This window comes from Salvelinus alpinus, chromosome 5 (genome assembly GCF_045679555.1).
Source record: "Salvelinus alpinus chromosome 5, SLU_Salpinus.1, whole genome shotgun sequence".
Lineage (NCBI taxonomy): Eukaryota > Metazoa > Chordata > Actinopteri > Salmoniformes > Salmonidae > Salvelinus > Salvelinus alpinus.
Window position 1 is genome coordinate 22,116,170 of NC_092090.1, and position 22,349 is coordinate 22,138,518.

At 42.7% G+C, this 22,349-nt stretch overlaps 1 protein-coding gene and 1 long non-coding RNA gene across 4 annotated transcripts in view; one reads left to right on the top strand and one right to left on the bottom strand.

Moving 5' to 3' along the window:
• Positions 1–2,917: 2,917 nt before the first annotated feature.
• Positions 2,918–22,349, bottom strand: part of LOC139575735 (lactadherin-like) — a 23,423-nt gene continuing 3,991 nt past the window's right edge. The window contains exons 2-10 of one of the 3 annotated variants that reach the window (XM_071400978.1): positions 19,464–19,589; positions 18,640–18,771; positions 12,546–12,659; positions 12,160–12,341; positions 11,447–11,602; positions 11,026–11,170; positions 8,579–8,781; positions 6,369–6,524; positions 2,918–4,796 (exon numbers count right to left, since the gene is read on the bottom strand). In XM_071400978.1, the coding sequence (XP_071257079.1) occupies positions 4,653–4,796; positions 6,369–6,524; positions 8,579–8,781; positions 11,026–11,170; positions 11,447–11,602; positions 12,160–12,341; positions 12,546–12,659; positions 18,640–18,771; positions 19,464–19,589 (1,358 nt within the window). In that variant the 3' untranslated portion in view covers positions 2,918–4,652. Of the gene's footprint in view, positions 4,797–6,368; positions 6,525–8,578; positions 8,782–11,025; positions 11,171–11,446; positions 11,603–12,159; positions 12,342–12,545; positions 12,660–18,639; positions 18,772–19,463; positions 22,340–22,349 lie in introns of those variants that run through there. The other 2 variants (XM_071400977.1, XM_071400976.1) reach the window with 2 other exon arrangements.
• LOC139575737 (uncharacterized) lies at positions 7,673–12,256 on the top strand. Its single transcript, XR_011674996.1, has 3 exons — positions 7,673–7,922; positions 11,012–11,128; positions 12,170–12,256. It is a non-coding gene; the product is annotated as an uncharacterized lncRNA (long non-coding RNA).

The following is a 22,349-nucleotide window of genomic DNA, read 5'->3' on the forward strand; positions in this document are numbered from 1 at the left end:
ATCTACACACAATACCCCATTATGACAGTGAAAACATGTTTATAGAAATGGTAGCAAATTTATTGAAAATGAAATACAGAAATATCTCATTTACATAAGTACTCACACCCCTTTGCTATGACACTCCAAATTGAGCTCAGGTGCATCCAATTTCCTTTGATTAACCTTGAGACGTCACTACAGCTTGATTGGAGTCCACCTGTGGCCAATTCAATTGTTTGGACATGATTAAATAAGGTCCCACAGTTGACAGTCAGAGCAGAAACTATACCATGAAGTCCAAGGAACTGTCCGTAGATCTGCGAGATATAATTGCGATGAGACATATATCTGGGGAAGGGTATAAAACTATTTCTAGAATGTTGAAAGTTTCCAAGAGCACAGTGGTCTCTATCATGGGGAAATGGAACAAAATATGGAACTACCCAGACTCTGCCTAGAGCTGGGCGTCCGACCAAACTGAGCAACCGGGCAAGAAGGACCTTGGTCAGTGAGGTGATCAAGAACCAAATGACCACTCTGACATAACTACAGAGTTCCTTGGCTGAGATGGGAGAACCTGCCAGAAGGACAACAGTCTCTACAGCCCTTCCCCAATCTGGGCTTTATGGGAGAGTGGCCAGACAGAAGCCACTCCTGAGAAAAATGCACATGACAGCACGCCTGGAGTTTGCAAAAAGGCACGTGTAAGACTCAGAGCATAAGCAAAAGATTCTGTGGTCTGATGAGACAAAAATGTAACCTTTTGCCCTGAATGGAAAGTGTTATGTCTGGAGAAAACCAGGCACAGCTCATCACCCGTCTAACATCATCCCTACCATGAAGCATGGCGGTGGAAGCGTTTCAGCGGCAGGGACTGGGAAACTGGTAAGGATAAAGGGAACAATAAATGGAGCAAAATTCAGGCAAATCCTTGCTGAGAACCTGCTTTAGAGTGCAAAAGACCTTAGACCGGGGGTGAAGATTTACGTTCCAATAGGAAAATGACCCCAAGCATACAGCCAAAGCAATGCTGGAATTTCTTCTTCAGAAGAATGTGAAAGTCCTTGAGTGGCCCAGCCAAAGCACAGACTTGAGTCACATTGAAAATCTGTGGAAAGACTTGAAGATTGCTGTTCATAGCCACTCCACATCTAATTTAACAGAGCTTGAGAAAATCTGCAGGGAAGAATGGGAGAAAATCCCCAAATCCAGATGTGCAAAGCTGATACTGACATACCCAAGATGTCTCAAAGCTGTAATCGGACCAAAGGTGCTTTTACAAAATATTGACTCAGGGTTGTGAATACTTATGTAAATGAGATATTTCTGTATTGATTAATACTTTCTGAAGGCACTGTATATTACTTCATTTTGTGATGGTTTTGTTCGTTTTGTTCTCCGGCAAGGTTTTTCCCCCGGCCGTTCGTGCACATAGAGCTTTTTTGTCAAGGGAAGACGATGTTCGGAGCCTACGGCCCTTCGTCGGTCATTGGTCAACAGTAGGGATTCTTCAATTAAGTTTTTGTTGTCATTCAATTATAGATGACTCGTTTTCATGCACACTTTTACACTTGAGAAACCACACACACACACACACACACACAGTGCTAACGTATAGTCAGAGTGTAGTTGAAAGCCTTGGCCAGGGGCTAGACATACCAGCGTGTGTGAATAGCAGGGAGATGAGGAGCTAAGAGGGTCTGATTACTACTATAAACACCAGTCTATTGCCCAGCCAGGAGAGTCCTGTATTGGGTCATAGGTGCCCCGCCCCAAATGGCACCCTATTCCCTATATAGTGCACTACTTTTAACCAGAGCCCTATGTGCCCTGGTCAAAGGTACCATATTTAGATGGGTGCCATTTGGGACACAGCCAGGGAATGTTTGGATGGGAGAGACACAGACCACAGGACCATGGTCTGTCCGGTCTGACCCACAATGGAAATCCCTCAGGGGTCAGACAGTGTTACAACAGAGCGGTAGAGTGGTCATCAATGGCTTGTATCCCAAAAAGCACCCTATTCCCTATTTAGTGCACTACTTTTGACAAGGGACCCATAGGGCTCTGGTCAAAAGGCATTAGGGTGCCATTTAGGACAAACCCATGGGTTGTCTTCTGTTGTTCACACTGGACTGGCCAGACTACTTCCTAGTCCCAACATGTATGGGACACCAAAATGGACTAGACATCGAATTTTCCTTCAAAAAGGTTGAGATGATATAGTCTAGCCTTAATGACAGTGTTTTATGAATTATTCTACTATTGTACAGTCGGGAAGTCGTGAACAGAGCATTATTTCTAGACAGTCATCACGCCCAAGGAGTCAACTAAATTACTGTAGTTTATACTGACGTTGGCTGTAGACACGTTTATTGCAACTATGAAGTTTAAGAGTGTCTGTTTATTTTATAAAAGCAATTCAGATTCTATGCACTAACACACACAGCCCCATAAACAAGCCCCCATGATGTCACTTAATAATCAGGTCCCACTTCTGCTGGAACCAACTTTTTTCTGTCCTGCTATCCACGACACGCCCGTACTGACAGTATGATAAGACAGGTCAGGCAAGAATGGGGCTCCACTGCAGAACTAGGGGGAACACAAAGTTCTGCTCTGTAACGTCCTGGCAGCGGCATGGACACAAATTGAAGAGGAAGAAACAGTGGGAGGGAGAGAGAGGGAGGGAAAAGGAGAAGGGAAGTAGTAGAGGGACAAAGATAAATGAGAGAGAGAGCAAGAGAGCGAGAGAAAGACAGAGAGAATCTGCCTGTCACTGAGAGTTAGGCAGAAGGGCGAAATTACAAAGGGACACTTCTTTTTATGCTTCTAACTAAGTTGATGCTATTACTGTAAGACTGACATCAATGTCTACCCATGCAATGTCTTATGTAATGGACATTCTTTTCAATCAAAATGTTTAACACAGAAGGTTTTTCAACTTTTTTTAATTAATGATGTCTGTTGAAGACCAACATATTTGATTTCTTTAAAAAATAATTAAAAACCACAACATATTGTCTAATAATTTCTACTCTCAATAATTTCTACTTGTCTCTTGTCTGTACAATTTCATTTCTGCTAATAAATTATGGGAAACCCTGTTTTAGGCCTACTTAGGCCTACTAGAACATAAACAAATCTGCTAAATTGGAAAAAAACTGAAGTCATGGATCAAGTGTGAAAGGTACATCATACTATCATACTGAACAATCCTTTGCAGCTTTCAGTTTCACTTTAAAAAGCAATGTCCTTCCTTCAATTAATATACAGTATAGGTAATATACAGTACAATAATTCCATTGTCAATTAACAAATTTGTTAATTTATTATGTCCAGCTATTTACCAAAAAGTATATTGCACACAGGCCCTGCTTCAATATACTACTAAGTGCTCATATCGACCAGCTGATGTGTCTACTCTCCCTGCGATACACTCCCATCTATATTATGGTAGACCAGGGGTCTTTAACTCCAGGTCTGGGGGCCACATCAGGACTGCAAGCTGCTTTTTTGTGGTCCTCGACAGAGCCTTTTGTTTACTGTAAATCACAGTGGAGGCTGATGAGGGGAAGACAGCTTATAATAATGGCTGGAATGGAGCGAATGGAATGGCATCAAACACATAGAAACCGTGTGTTTGATACCATTCCATTAATTCTGCGACAGCCATTACTACGAGCCCGTCCTCCCCAATTAAGGTGCCACCAACCTCCTGTGTTAAATCAGTGGTATTCAAACTTTTTCAGCAGGGACCACATTTTTTCTGCTGAATTTCTGGTGACCCCAACCCAAATCTAAAAACACAACCTTCAAATCTCTAAGTTTAGATTTTTACATCAACAAATAACCTTCAATTCATTGTCTTTTCATCGCTCTTATAAAAATTAAGAGAACCAATCTTTCTCAAAAACGTATATTGTCCAATACAATAATCTGTTGGCTACTCTTCATTTTTTAGGTTGCCACCAACTAGGATAAGTCCACGCCGACTGGGATAGGATGTTATTTTTATTTGGCGACCCTGACTCTGAATACCACTGCTGTAAATAGAAGGCTCTCACCCTGGATACATAATGTCAGAGAGCACGGCGGGACAAGCAGCTGCTAGGTCGGCTGGCAAAGTGACATCACACAGAACTGTGAGTGTTTGGAACGTGTTGCAACTGGCAGCGCTGGGGGAAGGGTTTGTCCAACATGTTCCCTATACTGTGCTACTTTTGACCACAGCACATGTACTGCCAATAGGTCAAAAATTGTGCACTACATAGGGAATAGGCTGTCATTTCAGACATACCCTAATTCTACAAAGAGAATGTGAGAGCCCATATATTTAGAATTGACACTGTGCCACAGTCACTGTGGAAAGGATCGAAAACCAATTGGAATTGATCAGTTTTAGCTAGATAATAAAAAATCTGAAAAATATTTGTAGAAATACAAGCTGTAGAGCAGACTTAATCTGGAGCATATTCTATTGATACAAAGTTCTGGAACGTTAGAACCTGACACATTTTTCCCAATGTACATTCTATACATTAGATTTCTATGTCCTGGTGCAGAGGAAGGTGTGACTAATTCCAGTGTGGGTCAAGTGTGAACAGGTACGGTATGGAGACTGGGTGAAGGGCTGAGTGGAGCACTGGTGGATTATGGGTAATGTAGTTCTAGAAGTCACAGCCCAGCAGCTCCATGCGCAGGGTGATGCGCTCGTGCCACTCCCAGGGCACAACGCGCAGGTAGCGGGCGTAGAACGGAGGCTCAAACAGGTTCTTCTTATGCATGTTGTTGTCAATGTTGCCTTGGAAAATCTGTCAGGGAACACACACATCAATGCTTAACTACCAAATCTGTCAGGGAACACACACATCAATGGTCAACTACAATATCTGTCAGGGAACACACACATCAATGGTCAACTACCATATCTGTCAGGGAACACACACATCAATGGTCAATGCTTAACTACCAAATCTGTCAGGGAACACACACATCAATGGTCAACTACAATATCTGTCAGGGAACACACACATCAATGGTCAACTACCATATCTGTCAGGGAACACACACATCAATGCTTAACTACCAAATCTGTCAGGGAACACACACATCAATGGTCAATGGTTAACTACCAAATCTGTCAGGGAACACACACATCAATGGTCAATGGTTAACTACCAAATCTGTCAGGGAACACACACATCAATGGTCAATGGTTAACTACCATATCTGTCAGGGAACACACACACACACACACACACACACACACACACACACATCAACGGTTAACTACCATATATGTTGTATGGTGTGAATAATTCTACATCTGAACAAATATGTCTATAGTTAAATATGCATGTTGAAAGGGACTCATGAAATGTCATTTTCTGCATTATACACAGTGTGCGGGAGTCCTTCTCAAGGTTCACTTCTGTTTTTCAATCTCCAACCCAACTGTGTTAAGACATTACTTCATGTGTGTAACAGTTATTGTTCAGATAAACTTCAATATTCACCATATTCATTGAAACAGTCATTTTTAATGGTACTACTGAATGGGAGGACAGATCTATTATGAACCAATATGTAAAGGTCAAAGGTCAATGTCTGAGGCCTCCCATCAAGGGTTGTAAAATTGGTCTGAACTATGACCTCATTCATGATGACAGCCTTACGACCCAAACACAACTCCCCTCCCAGTCCCTCTGAGGAAGCCCCTGGCTACGTCATATAATGTCAAGGGTCTACACTCAATGAAAAGATTGGTTGTTTATACGTCACTGAAGGTCATTGAATTATTCAGTGTAGGCCCCCAATGCAAATGTAAACAGCCCCTTGCTTGCAGCACTCCTATGGGGGTGAAGATTGGCCTCTCCTATTCCACTATCCCACACAGAGAGGGGGGCTACAGGGGTGAGCGTCACTAGCACTGATCCAGCCAGGGGCAAAACAGGAAGTAAAGAGATCATTCACACAGAGGGCCAGGGGATACACTCCACACACAGGGTGGGAGTCCGGAGAGGGGGTCCGTACATTGGCACGGAAAACACAGTCAGGTCCCAACTCATGTCAACAAACTGTGCAGAGGTCTGCAAAACCCCTTATCCCTACTGTCAAAATCAAATAGTCAGGGTAAAAAAGATTAGAGTATGTCTGTGTTGTTTTACTTTTAAATGGCTTTCTCTCCTTTCCTTTATGAACATTGGAATGGCTGGGTAGACTTATCATCTAACAGATAAGTGGCGATGATAGAGAGGAGACAAGGAAAGGAAGCTAGTTAAGCTTATCAGAACTATGAGGCTTAAAAATACTTATTTTGTTGGGGAGCCCCAATATATGAGACTGTCATAATGAGAATACGTTGTGAGCAGTGGTTCACAGACCTTCTCTGTGTTGGTGTTCTCATCCTTCACCAGGTTCCAGGCCTGTCCGTCGTCGCTGTAGGCCACTTTGAAGGCGGACACAAACTGCACCACCCCAAAGTCCTTGGCCCCCTGGGTGATGATGCCTGTCAGATGCTTGGTCTTTTCCAGGTCCACCTGGGACAGGATCATGGAGGACAAGACAGTAACATATAGACCAGATTAATGATGAGATAATACCTTCAATTCAATGAACCCTGTATTTTGGTATTTACGAAGTAGCTCTTTTCCCAAGGTCAAATTAAATCACAAAACATGTCTTGGCTACTGTAGAAAAACCATAGTAGAAAAGAGAAGGATAGTTCACACATTGATTTCAGGTGAAAAAATTAAAAGGTTTATTCCATTTCAAACGTTTCGTCCATCTGACCTTCATCAGTGTCATAAAAACCTACAACTACTACAAGGTAGACTCCCCTCACAGGAATGTCTTCACTTTTCAGAATAAGAAGTGTGTGCGCGGGGTGAAGTTTATAAACAAAGATACTACGTCAACGTATGTCAGACTCCTATCCCTGATGTCTGTTTTCCCACACAATTTGTGCCCAATATTGAATAGCTGTTTCATCATATAAAATAGTATGAAGCAAGAACAGATGTCAGAATCCCACAAGGATGATAAAAATGATCCATGACTTTTTGTGTTACAAATCATATTAGGAAGAGAAAGTGATCCTTCCTCTAAGCACTGTTTCCATTGATATCTAGATGGTATTTAGTAAGAAATGATGCAGTAACAATCTATACACTCTGGTACGTACTACAACTAATTCAACACAACTGGGAACTACCTGGTAGCTAAAAGTTCCCATCCTAAAGACACAAACAAGTAACTCATAGGTTATTACTGTATGAATACCATTTTACCAAGTAACTTCCAAGTAATTACCATGTCATTTCTAAACCGTAAAATAAAGTGCCACCTGTAATCCTTTGTTAGAGAAGACAGTTTAAAATGGCAATGTGGGATTGGTACATACATGTATTTTACTTACACTACTGTTCAACAGTTTGGGGTCACTTAGAAAGGTCCTTGTTTTCCATGAAAACATACATGAAATGAGTTGCAAAATGAATAGGAAATATAGTCAAGACGTTGACAAGGTTATAAATAATGATTTTTCATTGAAATAATAATTGTGTCCTTCAAATGTTGCTTTTGTCAAAGAATCCTCCATTTGCAGCAATTACAGCCTTGCAGACCTTTGGCATTGTAGTTGTCATTTTGTTGAGGTACTCTGAAGAGATTGCGGGTACTATTTAATGAAGCTGCCAGTTGAGGACTTGTGAGGCGTCTGTTTCTCAAAATAGACACTCTAATGTACTAGTCCTCTTGCTCAGTTGTGCACCGGGGCCTCCCACTCCTCTTTCTATTCTGGTTAGAGCCAGTCTGCGCTGTTCTGGGAAGGGAGTAGAACACAGCGTTGTACCAGATCTTCAGTTTCTTGGCGATTTCTCGCATGGAATAGCCTTCAAAAACAAGGCCATTTCTAAGTGACCCCAGACTTTTGAATGGTAGTGTATATAGCTAGCTATTGAACGGCAGTGTATATAGCTAGCTATTGAACGGCAGTGTATATAGCTAGCTATTGAACGGCAGTGTATATAGCTAGCTATTGAACGGCAGTGTATATAGCTAGCTATTGAACGGCAGTGTATATAGCTAGCTATTGAACGGCAGTGTATATAGCTAGCTATTGAACGGCAGTGTATATAGCTAGCTATTGAACGGCAGTGTATATAGCTAGCTATTGAACGGCAGTGTATATAGCTAGCTATTGAACGGTAGTGTATATAGCTAGCTATTGAACGGTAGTGTATATAGCTGCTATTGAACGGTAGTGTATATAGCTAGCTATTGAATGGTAGTGTATATAGCTGCTATTGGTTCTTAAAGAATAGACGTTTAGCTGCTTTACTCCATTGTTTGTAAACAATGTAATTTTAAACAAACACTAACTTCAAAACATGGTTAAAACTATGCTTTTGAGCTCATGGATGTTCAGTCCTTGCATCCATAGCTCTGTCTATGAATTTGAGTGTGGTTAAATTTCTCCAGGCCCCATCCCTTAGCTGTTTACCAAAACAAGTGGTTTGTTTTTGGAATCCATATTGCCCCTTTAAAGGAGGAGATCTCATCATTATATTAGCGCTGGTGGAGTCAGTCTCACCTGTAGCCACTCTGAGCGGTTGTTCGTGGCGGGGGACCAGGCGTTGGTCTTGCCCTGTTTGTCTAGCCGGGCGAACTGTGGGTACCAGGTGAAGGCATCAATGCCCCAGGTGCGGAAGGCACTGGACGCCGAGAGCTGTCCATCAGAGACGAGGCGGGACTTCATGCCCATTGGCTCAGAGCAACCTGTCGTGTTGGAATATACTGTAAACGAAACAGCAGAGAGACAATGATGGACAGGAAAGGAGCGGAGGTGAAAGACAGAGAACCAATAGAGAGAAACCAATGACCACACCCAAGTGAAGAACCACCCACTCAGTGGAGTACATTACAAGGAGCCCGTCCTCCTAATTTATCCCTCCACCAGCCAACACTGCAGCTCAAGGCATGTAGATTAGCCACTTACTGATTGATCGATTGATTTGACAACATGACATAAACAGTGACGGACAGATAGCATGACATAAACAGTGAAGAACAGATAGCATGACATAAACAGTGAAGAACAGATAGTGTAACAGTATAACTTTAAACTGTCCCCTCGCCCCGACACGGGCGCGAACCAGGGACCTTCTGCACACATCAACAACTGACACCCACGAAGCGTCGTTACCCATCGCTCCACAAAAGCCGCGGCCCTTGCAGAGCAAGGGGCAACACTACTTAAGTCTCAGAGCAAGTGACGTAACTGATTGAAACGCTACTAGCGCGTACCCGCTAACTAGCTAGCCATTTCACATCCGTTACACTCACCCCCCTTTCAACCTCCTCCTTTTCCGCAGCAACCAGTGATCCGGGTCACGGCACCAATGTAACAGTATAACTTTAAACCGTCCCCTCGCCCCGACCCGGGCGCGAACCAGGGACCCTCTGCACACATCAACAGCTGACACCCACGAAGCGTCGTTACGCATCGCTCCACAAAAGCCAAGGGGAAACCCTACTTAAGTCTCAGAGCAAGTGACGTAACTGATTGAAATGCTAGTAGCGCATACCCGCTAACTAGCTAGCCATTTCACATCCGTTACACTAGCATGACATAAACAGTGAAGAACAGATAGCATGACATAAACAGTGAAGAACAGATAGCATGACATAAACATTGAAGAACAGATAGCATGACATAAACATTGAAGAACAGATAGCATGACATAAACAGTGTAGGACAGATAGCATGACATAAACAGTGTAGGACAGATAGCATAACATAAACAGTGTAAAACATGTGGCATGACATAAACAGTGTAGGACAGATAGCATGACATAAACAGTGTAGGACAGATAGCATGACATAAACAGTGAAGTATACTGTAGATAGCATGACATAAACATTGAAGTATACTGTAGATAGCATGACATAAACAGTGTAGGACAGGTAGCATGACATAAACAGCATAGGACAGATAGCATGACATAAACAGTGTAGGACAGATAGCATGACATAAACAGTGTAGGACATGTGGAATGACATAAACAGTGAAGTGTACTGTAGATAGCATGACAAACCAGTGAAGTGTATTGTAGATAGCATGACATAAACAGCATAGGACAGATAGTATGACATAAACAGTGTAGGACAGATAGCATGACATAAACAGTGTAGGACAGATATGTATGGCAGATTATTTCCTGTGTAAAGGCACAGTACAGAAAGTCAATAATAAGACCAAGTAATGAAAGCAGGGAATGAAAAGTACCAGACAGATATTGATAATAAACAAATATCAATTGTATAAAGGAGGCATTGAAATGAATAGGAAAGGTGAGGCAGGGAATAGGAAAATAATGGGGAATAGGAAAAGTGCCCAATAGCCTTACTAGCAGCAAGTCAATTTGAACTGTAGCTCTATACACACCGAGTAATAGGGTGGGGCTGGAAACACATATGGACATGGTGTGTGAGTGTGCGTGAGTGTATGGGTAGTGCTTTCGTCAGGAATTCCGTCTCCATTGTTGCACGGCATGGGTCTCCCTCTGAATTCTGTCCAAACCATTCCCACAGTATGTGGTCTAACCATAACTAAATCTAGACTAGTGTTAGGCCATCTAAACAAACCCCTCTTACTGTCAGCAAGCTGGACAGAAGAGCCACAGTGTCAACACAAGGAGACTGCATGTACCCAACTTAATGCCTTTTACTTGGTGGGCTTGTAAGTTTTCTCAAGATCTATTTGTGGTTCAGGCAGAGGACTCTGAATGTCCCTGGGGTTTTGAATGGGGTTTTATTTACAGCTGCATCTCAATAGTCTGGAGTGGCTTCCTCTCTTATTCTCCTTATTATCATCTGATGTAAAAAACAAGACATCAAATGGCCAGACCATATTTCTATCACCTGTCCTGAGTTTCCAGATCGATGCAGACGAGGAGGAAAGGAAGATAATTAAAACTATTGAGATGCAGTCTAGTCGTCTTTCCTCTCTATTTTCCCGTGTAGAGGTGTCTGTTTACCATTGAGCTCACAGCCCACCAGCTCCATACGCAGGGTGCAGGCCTTGCGACACACCACAGGAATGACACGGATGAACTGGGCCACGATGGGAGGGTCAAACAGGTTGGTCTTGGTGCTGTCATTATCAATGTTACCCACAAACACCTGTGGCACAGAAGTGAGGTCACCAAGTTGTTACAGGCATTCATGTGGGAGCAACTGTACAGCTCCAAGTAAAACACGCCAGTAGGAACAGATCTAGGAACAGATCTAGGAACAGCTTAAACCTCCCACCATTCTGACCTTAACCATTAAGAGGATGAAACGTATCTGACCCTTTATTGTAGACTGTAGGAAATGGGACAACTGTTTAAATGAACTTACACTGAGTCACTAACTATAAATGCATATTACTATGGTAAAGTCATATTGTAAAGTCACCTTGTCCTTCCTTTGTCCCGCTGGTCTGTAGGGGGTGTAGGTCTTACCATCAAAGCTGGAAGACACTTTAAAGACCTTAATGTACTCAGCTATGCCCATTCGACTGGCACCCTGGGTGATGATGCCAGTTAGGCGCATCTTCTTTTGCATGTTGATCTAGGGTCAGAGGTCAGAGAGAGGTCAGACAGGGGTCAAACCACTAATCATCCTCCCCACTGGGATTTAGATGATACACTCTTAGAAGAAAAGGGTTCCAAAAGGTTTCTACAGTTGTCCCCATAGGAACATTTGTTTTGTTCCAGCTAGAAAGGATTCTACATCGAACCCAAAAGGGTTATTGCTGGAACCAAAAAGGGTTCTTCAAAGGGTTCTCCTATGGGGACAGCCAAAGAACCCTTTTATGTTCTAGATGGCACCTTTTTTTCTGAGAGTGTACAGTGTATGGCTGTTTATATGTGTACTGCATGCTTAGACTTTACTAGAGCTGTGTGGCATCATTCAGACAAATCAAAAGGTGTTTCATTTCTTTTCCATGACAACGTCCATAGAGAGGCCAGATTGAGTGACTTCATCAAGTAGAAAAGTTTCAAGCCAAGGTTTCGTCTGGACCCATGAGGAGCTGGCCACGGTCCACCAGTGGGTTATGACCTACCATTTGAGAACACGATTACCACATCAAGTGATTATTTACTAAACTGACTTTGTTCTCTAACCTCCATCCAGGGGTTCTTGTCATGGTTGGCGGCGGTCCAGGCGTTGACCATGCCCTGGTTGTTGAGCCGGGCCAGTTCTGGACCCCAGCGCTGAAGACCCATAATGCCATAGTGTACAGAGGAGGCCGAGATCTGAGACTCTACGATTTCTCCTCCCTCCATCCCCATCAGAGAGATACAACCTGGAACAAACACATACACAGACATACATATGTTATAACGTCTTACATAGGTTATAGTTATACTTACACAGGTTATAATCTCTAATATGGACATACTGGTTGTGACTTAAAGTACAAAGAGAGACAGTTCATAACGTGTAATAAACCGAGTTGTAGACATGTTTCAGTCTCTACTACGCAGCGATTCCCCTGCCCTATACTTACGGAGCTGGCATTGCTTTCCAACGTAGGGTGAAGGGCACAGGCAGGTGTAGTCACCATCCAGATCTCGACACATCCCACCGTTCTTACATGGCTGCTTCTCACAGTCATTCACATCTACACAGGACAAGCACAAGAGATAGACACAGTTATATAGAAGTTGGGTATGTCATCATAATAAACCTTGTCCTGACAGGAATCTGACATGGGAATTCATAATGTCACATAATAAACCTTGTCCTGACATAGGAATATGGGACTTCATTGTCACATAATAAACCTTGTCCTTACACAGGAATATGGGACTTCATTGTCACATAATGATTTTCTGGATGGATTTGTTTCAGGAAGACATCAAGAAAGACTAAACATTGTTGTCCTTATCTGGTCATATAACTAGATTTGCTCTATACAACCAGACCATAACGATTGAAAATACATCAGAATGAACCAGTTCTGTCCACTGGGTCTGACATCTAAAACCCTCCCTGGACCTGAGCAGGAGAGAACACAGTCCCTGATGGTTAAATGCAGTACACTTGTACCCCAAAGGTAAATCAGATATAGCCCAGTAGTAAGACTAGGCTAATCAGCCAGGTGGGTGAACCTTGAAGCACCACAAACCACCAGCGTGCCTCCATAATGCCTCTCTGCAGGTGTGTTCTCTAAGACACAGGGGTGATGACAGGGGCACAGTTGGGGGAAACTTTGGGGCCAGGCATCATAAATTACCACAGGTGAAGGGCAGGGTTGTGGTTTTGGGTGTGTCCTATGTTGTGCCTGCAGGGTGAGGTGATCTGGGAGTAGTCTATGGTAGTCTGTCCACTGCTGCAGCTCTTTCTAGTCCCCACCGGGGGGCTCAGTTGTATTATAAATAACATGGATTTATGCCTGGGCTGTATTCATTAGTCCACACCATAGCAAACCATAGCAAACTGTTTTGCAACAGAAAACATTGGTAGGTCCCTCTCTGTTTGATTCTGTTTGGTTCTTAATGAACAACAACAACAAAAATTATTCAACAAGGTCATTGGCATCAGGGGAATTGTATAAGTGATTATTGTTGTCTGATAAAACCGTATATTTCAAATGGTGGGTCGGTACCCGTTAGTGAGTCATTACTGATTCGTTCTAGAGTGTGGACCTTCAAAAAAATCTGCTTTGTTCATTCATTCAGTGCCCGTGAGTCACAGGAAAATTCCAAAATGGTTTGGTGGGTCATCGGACAGAAATATTAGGTAACCATAGAGATAGAACATCTTGATATTGTAATTACTCATCCCTGGAATTTTAAAATAGGCCATAAACAGTAAACACAGTGGTTGAAAACTGTGTTTATAGCAATCTAAGTGTCTCTGGGAGCCACTTCCAGGTTGTAATCTAGGGGGCAGACAGCACTTTAACACTACATCTCTGTTTAGCTGCTGTTCCCGTTAACTCTAAGAGGATTGGTCCCAACTCTAAAACCCATTCCGCTCAACGGCGTGACAACACACACACCCACACTGAGAAATACAAGCACACACACCCACGTGCATGCACATACACAGAAAACACACACACACACACACACACACACACCCTCCAGTCATTCTGAGAATCTACTCAGTAAATAACATCTCTGACCTTGATTAGGTAGATTAAATGCCGTAGGTGTGTCTTTAGATTGTGTGTGTGTGTGTGTATGTGTGTGTGCGGGCGCCTGCATGTGTGTATGTGTCTACGTCTGTGCCAATGACAGACAGGGACACTGACAGAAGGAAGAGTGGTTTGATCCATTCTTAGAAGGAAGGGCAGACGATTCTAGAATAATGGGGACCATAACAAACAGCAGTATATCCAACCACTACCCAAGCAGGAGAATGTTGGTGTCAAAGATGGACTAACAAGACAGTACTGGGATCCACCCTCCCTACAGGCCTATAACATCTATGACGTCTGGTGGAACAAGAACAAACGTGGGCGGTGACAACCAAACAGCAATAACACTGCAATAGGTGGTCAGACTAGCAGTTAGAGGTTATAAATATGCTATGAATCATCTACAGTTTTGTAGTCGCATCAGCGCGCCTGGTTTTTCAATCAGATTCTGGACTTTCAATGGAAAACTTGGACAAACCAAGGAAATGAATGGAAAGGACAAGGGTTATAGTGGCATTAGCCTCCTAGATCCTAATCTGGAATGTGAAAAGTCTTGTACCAGTCCATGCATGAATATCAGTTTGTTTTAATGAGATGGCAACTACTGACCCAACTAGCACTGAGGCTCTCAATAGCGAGGCCTACTGTGTAGAGAGCAGGACTGGCAGCGCTCTCCTCGCTCTGCTAAAGCCTTCTGAGATTAGAGTGGACCATGGCTAATTGCTGTAAAGATGCCTCAGAGGGAGAATTCCTGGCTGGCTAGGGGGTTATTAGAGAAAACCTGGTAGAAGCTTGTACACACAAAACATGCAACTTAGAAAAAGTCAGTTGAACATAAATATCCAAGATGTCTGAATTAAAAATTGGGAAATTGTTGAGCTGACATGGTATACCCCATTAACCCAATTATTTATGCTCAACATGAGTCCAATTTTTTGCCTTTGCAAGTTCCATTTGACTTTATTACATTTTTTGTCAGGGACCAGTTTATCATTATTACATACAGTACCAGTCAAAAGTTTGGACACACCTACTCATTCAAGGGTTTTTCTTAATTTTTACTATTTTCTACGTTGTAGAATAATAGTGAAGACATCAAAACTACGAAATAACACATATGGAATCATGTCATAAAGAAAGAAAACTGTTAAACAACTCAAATATATTCTATATTTTAGATTCCTCGAAGTAGCCACCCTTTGCTTGATGACAGCTTTGCACACTCTTGGCATTCTCTCAACCAGCTTCACCTGGAATGCTTTTTCAACAGTCTTGAAGGAGTTCCAACACACAGTACGCTGAGCACTTGTTGGCTGCTTTTCCTTCACTCTGTGGTCCAACTCATCCCAAACCATCTCAATTGGGTTGAGGTCAGGTGATTGTGGAGAGCAGGTCACTCCATCACTCTCCTTCTTGGTCAAATAGCCATTACACAGCCTGGAGGTGTGTTTTGGGTCATTGTCCTGTTGAAAAACAAATGATAGTCCCACTAAGCGCAAACCAGATGGGATGGGTTATCGCTGTGGAAGCCATGCTGGTTAAGTGTGCCTTGAATTCTAAATAAATCACAGACAGTGTCACCTGCAAGGCACCACCACACCATCACACCTTCATGCTTCACGGTGGGAACCACACATGTGGAGATCATCCGTTCACCTACTCTGTGTCTCACAAAGACACAGTGATTGGAACCAAAAATCTCAAATTTGGACTCTTCAGACCAAAGGACAGATTTACACCGATCTAATGTTCATTGCTTGTGTTTCTTGGCCCAAGCTAGTCTCTTCTTCTTATTGGTGTCCTTTAGCAGTGGCTTCTTTGCAGCAATACGACCATGAAGGCCTGATTCCCGCAGTCTCCATTGAACAGTTGTTGAGATGTGTCTGTTACTTGAACTCTGTGAAGCATTTACTTGCACTGCTAACTCTAATGAACTTATCCTCTGTAGCAGAGGTCTTCCTTTCCTGTGGCGGTCCTCATGAGAGCCAGTTTTATCAAAGCACTCTAAGAAACTTAAAAGTTCTTGAAATTTTCCGGATTGATTGACCTTCATGTCTTAAAGTAATGATGGACTGTCATTTCTCTTTGCTTATTTGAGCTGTTCTTGCCATAAATATGGACTTGGTCTTTTACCAAATAGGGCTATTTTCTGTATACCAACCCTACCTTGTCACAACACAACTGATTAGCTCAAACGCATTAAGAAGGAAAGAAATTCAACAAATTAACTTTTAACAAGGCACACCTGTTAATTGAAATGCATTCCAGGTGAGTACCTCACGAAGCTGGTTGAGAAAATGCCAAGAGTGTGCAAAGCTATCATCAAGGCAAAGAGTGGCTACTTCGAAACATCTCAAATATATTTTGATTCTTTTAACACTTTTTTGGTTACTAAATTATTCTATATGTGTTATTTCATAGTTTGATGTCTTCACTATTATTCTACAATGTAGAAAATAGTACAAATAAAGAAAAACCCTGGAAGGAGTAGGTGTGTCCAAACTTTTGACTGGTACTGTATATTTTAGAGGCTGAAATATGACGCATTACTACTCAAATATTAAAGTTTCCTTTGCAACACAAATAGGTAAGTTGTTTTTCAAATTCAACTCACACTGAGCAGACATTATTAGGTTAGTAGAGTATTCCATGTCAGCTCAACAATTTACACATTTCATGTCCAGCCAATTTGGATATTTAAGCTACATGGATTTCTTGAATGTTTTACAGTGTAGATAGGTGAAAGGTATGTGGTGGAACCTATGCTGTTGCCTGTTACGTATCCAATTTGGTTGGATCAGTGATTGCTCTGAAGAAGGATGGAAACTATTCAAACAGGATCCAATACTTTCAGAATGCATTGTTCTGGCCAGTCAGTGTGTGTTTTCACACACACACACACACACACACACACACACACACACACACACACACACACACACACACACACACACACACACACACACACACACACACACACACACACACACACACACACACACACACACACACACACACACACACACACACACACACACAAACACACTATTTAAAGCCCATCCATCAGTAGCCCACGCTTCACCACGTCCTGGGTGTGTCCCTGGGATGCACTGCAGGCAGAGTTACTTCTCCTCACCATAGAAGGGTTTAGAACACAGGTTTTTGTTATCCAAATAAATGTTGTAAATGTCATCATAACGACATCCCTGTTTTTAAAGGTGCAATCTGCAGTTTCGATACAATAACAAAGCCACCCAGCTGCTGTTTTGGTTAACAGCTGAGGGAAGGGGCTGGAGAAATCAACATATTTCTAATTCATGGACAGAGCTATGGATACAAGGACTGTCCATACATGATCTCAAAATGATAGTTTTAACCATGTTTTAAGGCTATACAGTTTTTGACTGCAATTACATTGTTTACAAACAAGTTTAACAAACAAGAGTAAAACAAGTTTATATATTTGGGGTTCTAATAAGGTACGACAGTTGATCTAAACTCATGAGAAATGGGCATGTATAATTAATTTTAAAAGTCTAAAGATGGATGTATTTAACACAGATTGCCCCTTTAATGTCATGTTACTGTTATGTCATAGTGTGAAGCCAAAGGGACATTTCCATATCATGTGGATAATACAGTTGTTTTAATCCATTCTGCTCCATGTAAGCACTTACAAAAGGTCCCTTTGGATATGAGTGTCTGCTAATGACTGAAAGGTAATGTCTTTTCTGTACTACTCACATATTTAAAATGATTTTTTTTAAAGTAAGGACCAGATTGGACCCCCAGTGAAGGTCAAAGAGCTAAATCACAACTTCTTCAAAAGCTGAGATCACACTGAACATCTTATGCCTTCCAAGCAGGAGATTGAAAGGAGATTCATATACACGATTCACTCAGTCATGCTGCATTTAGTCAAAATGGCTGGAAAGCGCTTTTTCACTCTAAGAGGCTTGGGTGGGTTGCCATTTCCTCATTAGCTAACAGCTCTCCAACGAGCTGAATGAAAGTCTTTCATGAATCATGAGCTCACCACAATGCTTTCTTACACTCATGCACAGAGTGGAAAACGTCTCAGGCATTTCCAACTTTTACACCCATTAATGTAAATAATGCCTCAACACGACCTGCCATGACACACCATTCAGTCTGTCAGTTTGATGTTTTGACCGGAATGGTGGAAGTTCGGATTGGGGTAGTGGACCCTACCCAAGCCAAGCTCTGGTTCTCCTCACCTAAAACAATTTGGCATTAATTGTTTTCGATTTAAAAATGTATCTTAAGACAACAATCTATGGGAAACGCTGAGTAGCACAGACATGTTGGCCATGTTCGACTACTTCCCTATTACTTTCACCAATCCAACCAACCAATTCAGATCTGGGATTACTTGAAGGAAAGCCCGGTCGGCAGCGCGAATTAGGACAGGTACAGTCACAAGTGAGGAACTTACTGATCTGGCAGTGCACGCCCTCGAAGCCAGGCTGGCATTTACACACGTACTCGCTGAACACGTCTCCTCGTCTGGTCGGAGTGATGACCTCACACGACCCATCATTCCTGCAGGGGTTGGGAATGCAGGGACCTAAGATAGGATTGACCAATTATAAAGACGGGACACACTCAAGGAAAAAAATCTAGAATATGCTTTCATTTAATGAAAAACAGTCAGGTTTAACGAACAGAAATGGAAGCCAGTGCCTGGGTGCCAGTCCAAGAAATTAGCTTTGCTTCTAAAAATGAAGTGACAAGACCAAATCTCAGTATACTGAGTATATTGAATTGTCCCATTTGAAACTCAAAGCTTTGTAAATACGTCCGCCTGCCTTGACCATATTTGGCTAGCTCTACTCTTCCTTACCAGTCTCATTGACCTGTCTTGAGCATATTTGTCTAGGTCTACTCCTCCTTACCAGTCTCATTGACCTGTCTTGACCATATTTGGCAAGCTCTACTCCTCCTTACCAATCTCATTGACCTGCCTTGACCATATTTGGCTAGCGCTAATCCTCTTTACCAGTCTCATTGACCTGTCTTGACCATATTTGTCTAGCTCTACTCCTCCTTACCAGTCTATTTGACCTGTCCTGACCATATTTGGCTAGCTCTACTCCTCCTTACCAGTCTCATTGACCCGTCTTGACCATATTTGGCTAGCGCTACTCCTCCTTACCAGTCTCATTGACCTGTCTTGACCATATTTGGCAAGCTCTACTCCTCCTTACCAGTCTCATTGACCTGTCTTGACCATATTTGGCTAGCGCTACTCCTCCTTACCAGTCTCATTGAGGTGGCAGGTGTCTCCAGTAAAAGCATCAGCACAGATACAGATGAATGGGTCCTCCCCCACCCCGGTCACACACGTCCCTCCGTTATGGCAGAGATTCACTTCACAGTAATCTCCTGGAAGAGTGAGAGAGAGAGAGAGAGAGACGGGGGAGAGGGAGAGGGGGAAGAGACAGTGGTAAAGAGAGGGAGAGAGGGAGAGAGGGGGGAGGAAATCAAATGAGGTGAGAGATAGGAGTGTCACAGAGTGTCCCCATAAAGGCACGATATGGAGCCTCCATGCACCTGCCATGTTTTAAACAGTTTGACAATCTCTGTGTCAAAAGGCAGTCACACCTCACCCCAATGGCCTCTCCATTACATGTGATCAAGCATATCTTACATCACAGCATGAAGAGTTGGAGGCTTGATTAGGGACATCCCTGGACTCCTGGCCCTGTATTCACAAAGCATCTCACAGTAGGAGTGCTGCTCTAGGGTCAGTATATTCTTTCAGATCATAATGAAAAAGATGACACGGGCAGGGAAGACCTGATACTAGGTCAGCACTCTTCGTTAATACAGGCTCTGGCACTCTAACGAGAGTCGTTTCCCTCCATGAACACAAAGGAGATGTGGTGATGTTGAGGGCCAATGTTAGCTGGGAGGTCATAGTGCTGACTCACAGAGCACAGGAAGGAGAGGACAGAAACATCCAGAGGGAGACAGGTGGTTTTATGGTTCCACTAAGCCAAGAGTGACCTTACAGTCCTCCATGACATGACATACCAGCATACTATTCCAGTTCATAAAACAGAATCATAGTTGCTTTACAATGGGTAGGTTCAATGACATACAGGAGTTTGAAGAGGTGAGCTGAGAATGGTCATTAGAGTTGACAATCATGAACAAGCTCCCTGCCTGAGAAAAATAGTTGGTGTGCTCTCTGTCAAGTATTGCTAAGTAGCTTACTATAGAGTTACAGGTATACTTGATGTAGTTACCCTCTTGGTACAATGTAGTTACTAAGTGTTTTAGATACCCAGGTCTATGTAATGTAGAGGGCTGCATGGTGGGGATCTCACTCCTCTCACCATTCACCTGGGCTGTTCTATTCATCAGTGGGTTTTACAGCCTCTGTCAACCGTTTGTAGTGAACATACTGGCTTTACTACCAACTGACAACAGACACCCTACAGCATGAACACCAGCGTTAAAACACTTCTTTGAGGAGCTCACAAATGGGTGAGAGAAAGTGTTGTGTTGAAAGTGTACGAGGCATTTCATGATTTTGTGGAGACTCCTATACTCTTAGAAAAAAAGGTGCTATCTAGAACCTTAAATGGTTCTTTGACTGTCCCCATAGGAGAAACATTTTTGGTTCCAGGTAGAACCCTTTTTTGTTCCATGTAGAACCCATTTGGTTCCAGGTAGAAACCTTTTGGGTTCAATGTAGAACCCTTTCCACAGAGGGTTCTACCTGGAACCACAAAATTCCTCTGCTGATTACAGTCAGGAAAGGGAGGGATGGAAAGGGGAGCAGAAGTGACACCTGTCTTTGAGTTTATGGTTCATGACAATAAATCATCAATGGTATCAACCTGTTTCAGTTTCTTTCACCAACTGTCAGCTATTCAAGTGGAACGCGACCCTCGTGTTGTGTACAGTCGTGGCCAAACGTTTTGAGAATGACACAAATATTAATTTTCTGCTGCCTCAGTTTGTATGATGGCAATTTGCATATAATCCAGAATGTTATGAAGAGTGATCAGATGAATTGCAAAGTCCCTCTTTGCCATGCAAATTAACTGAATCCCCCAAAAACATTTCCACTGCATTTCAGCCCTGCCACAAAAGGACCAACTGACATCATGTCAGTGATTCTCTCGTTAACACAGGTGTGAGTGTTGACGAGGACAAGGCTGGAGATCACTCTGTCATGCTGATTAAGTTCGAATAACAGACTGGAAGCTTCAAAAGGAGGGTGGTGCTTGGAATCATTGTTCTTCCTCTGTCAACCAAGGTTACCTGCAAGGAAACACGTGCCGTCATCATTGCTTTGCACAAAAAGGGCTTCACAGGCAAGGATATTGCTGCCAGTAAGATTGCACCTAAATCAACCATTTATCGGATCATCAAGAACTTCAAGGAGAGCGGTTCAATTGTTGTGAAGAAGGCTTCAGGGCGCCCAAGAAAGTCCTCCCCCTGTGCTTTACTTCACTAACAGAATGTGTTTGTCTGCCAAACTAAAAGAATGCAGGATTCCCTACATTATTAACAGACCAGGGATATACTGTACCTCAAAGTGGATTCCATTTTCCTCATTTCAGGAATGACCAACACTTACAAATCACATCAAATCAAATGTTATTGGTCACATACACATTTTTAGCAGATGTTATTGCGGATGTAGCAAAATGCTTTTACACAACACTAGGGTCGCGTTCCACTGCTCAGACGTCGCATGCATCAACCAATGGTTGCTGCGTGCCAGCCACTTCATTGACTGTGTCATCGACTGGCAGATTGATGTGGTTATCTGATAGGTAACATACCTATACAGGCGTTGTAAGATCTGACAACGTCTAAGCAGTGGAACGCGACCTAGGTGTGTCAAGGGTCAGGGGGCTTGAGCCAGGTATACCACCTGAACCTATCAACACACAACATGGACAGGTGGTCGAGGTAAACATTCCTGCCGCACAAATAAGAGTGACTATACAGAGCTCATTCTATCACCAGAGAGAAACTGATGATTCTCTAAATTATCTGAAGATAATCTGAAAATCTCTGCATTAGAAGTATTCCAAGAGATGTTGCAGAGAAACGTATGTTTTGTTGTATAGTGATGCGGACATAATTGAGCACATTGTTGCCTAAGTTTACAGGTAGACCTTT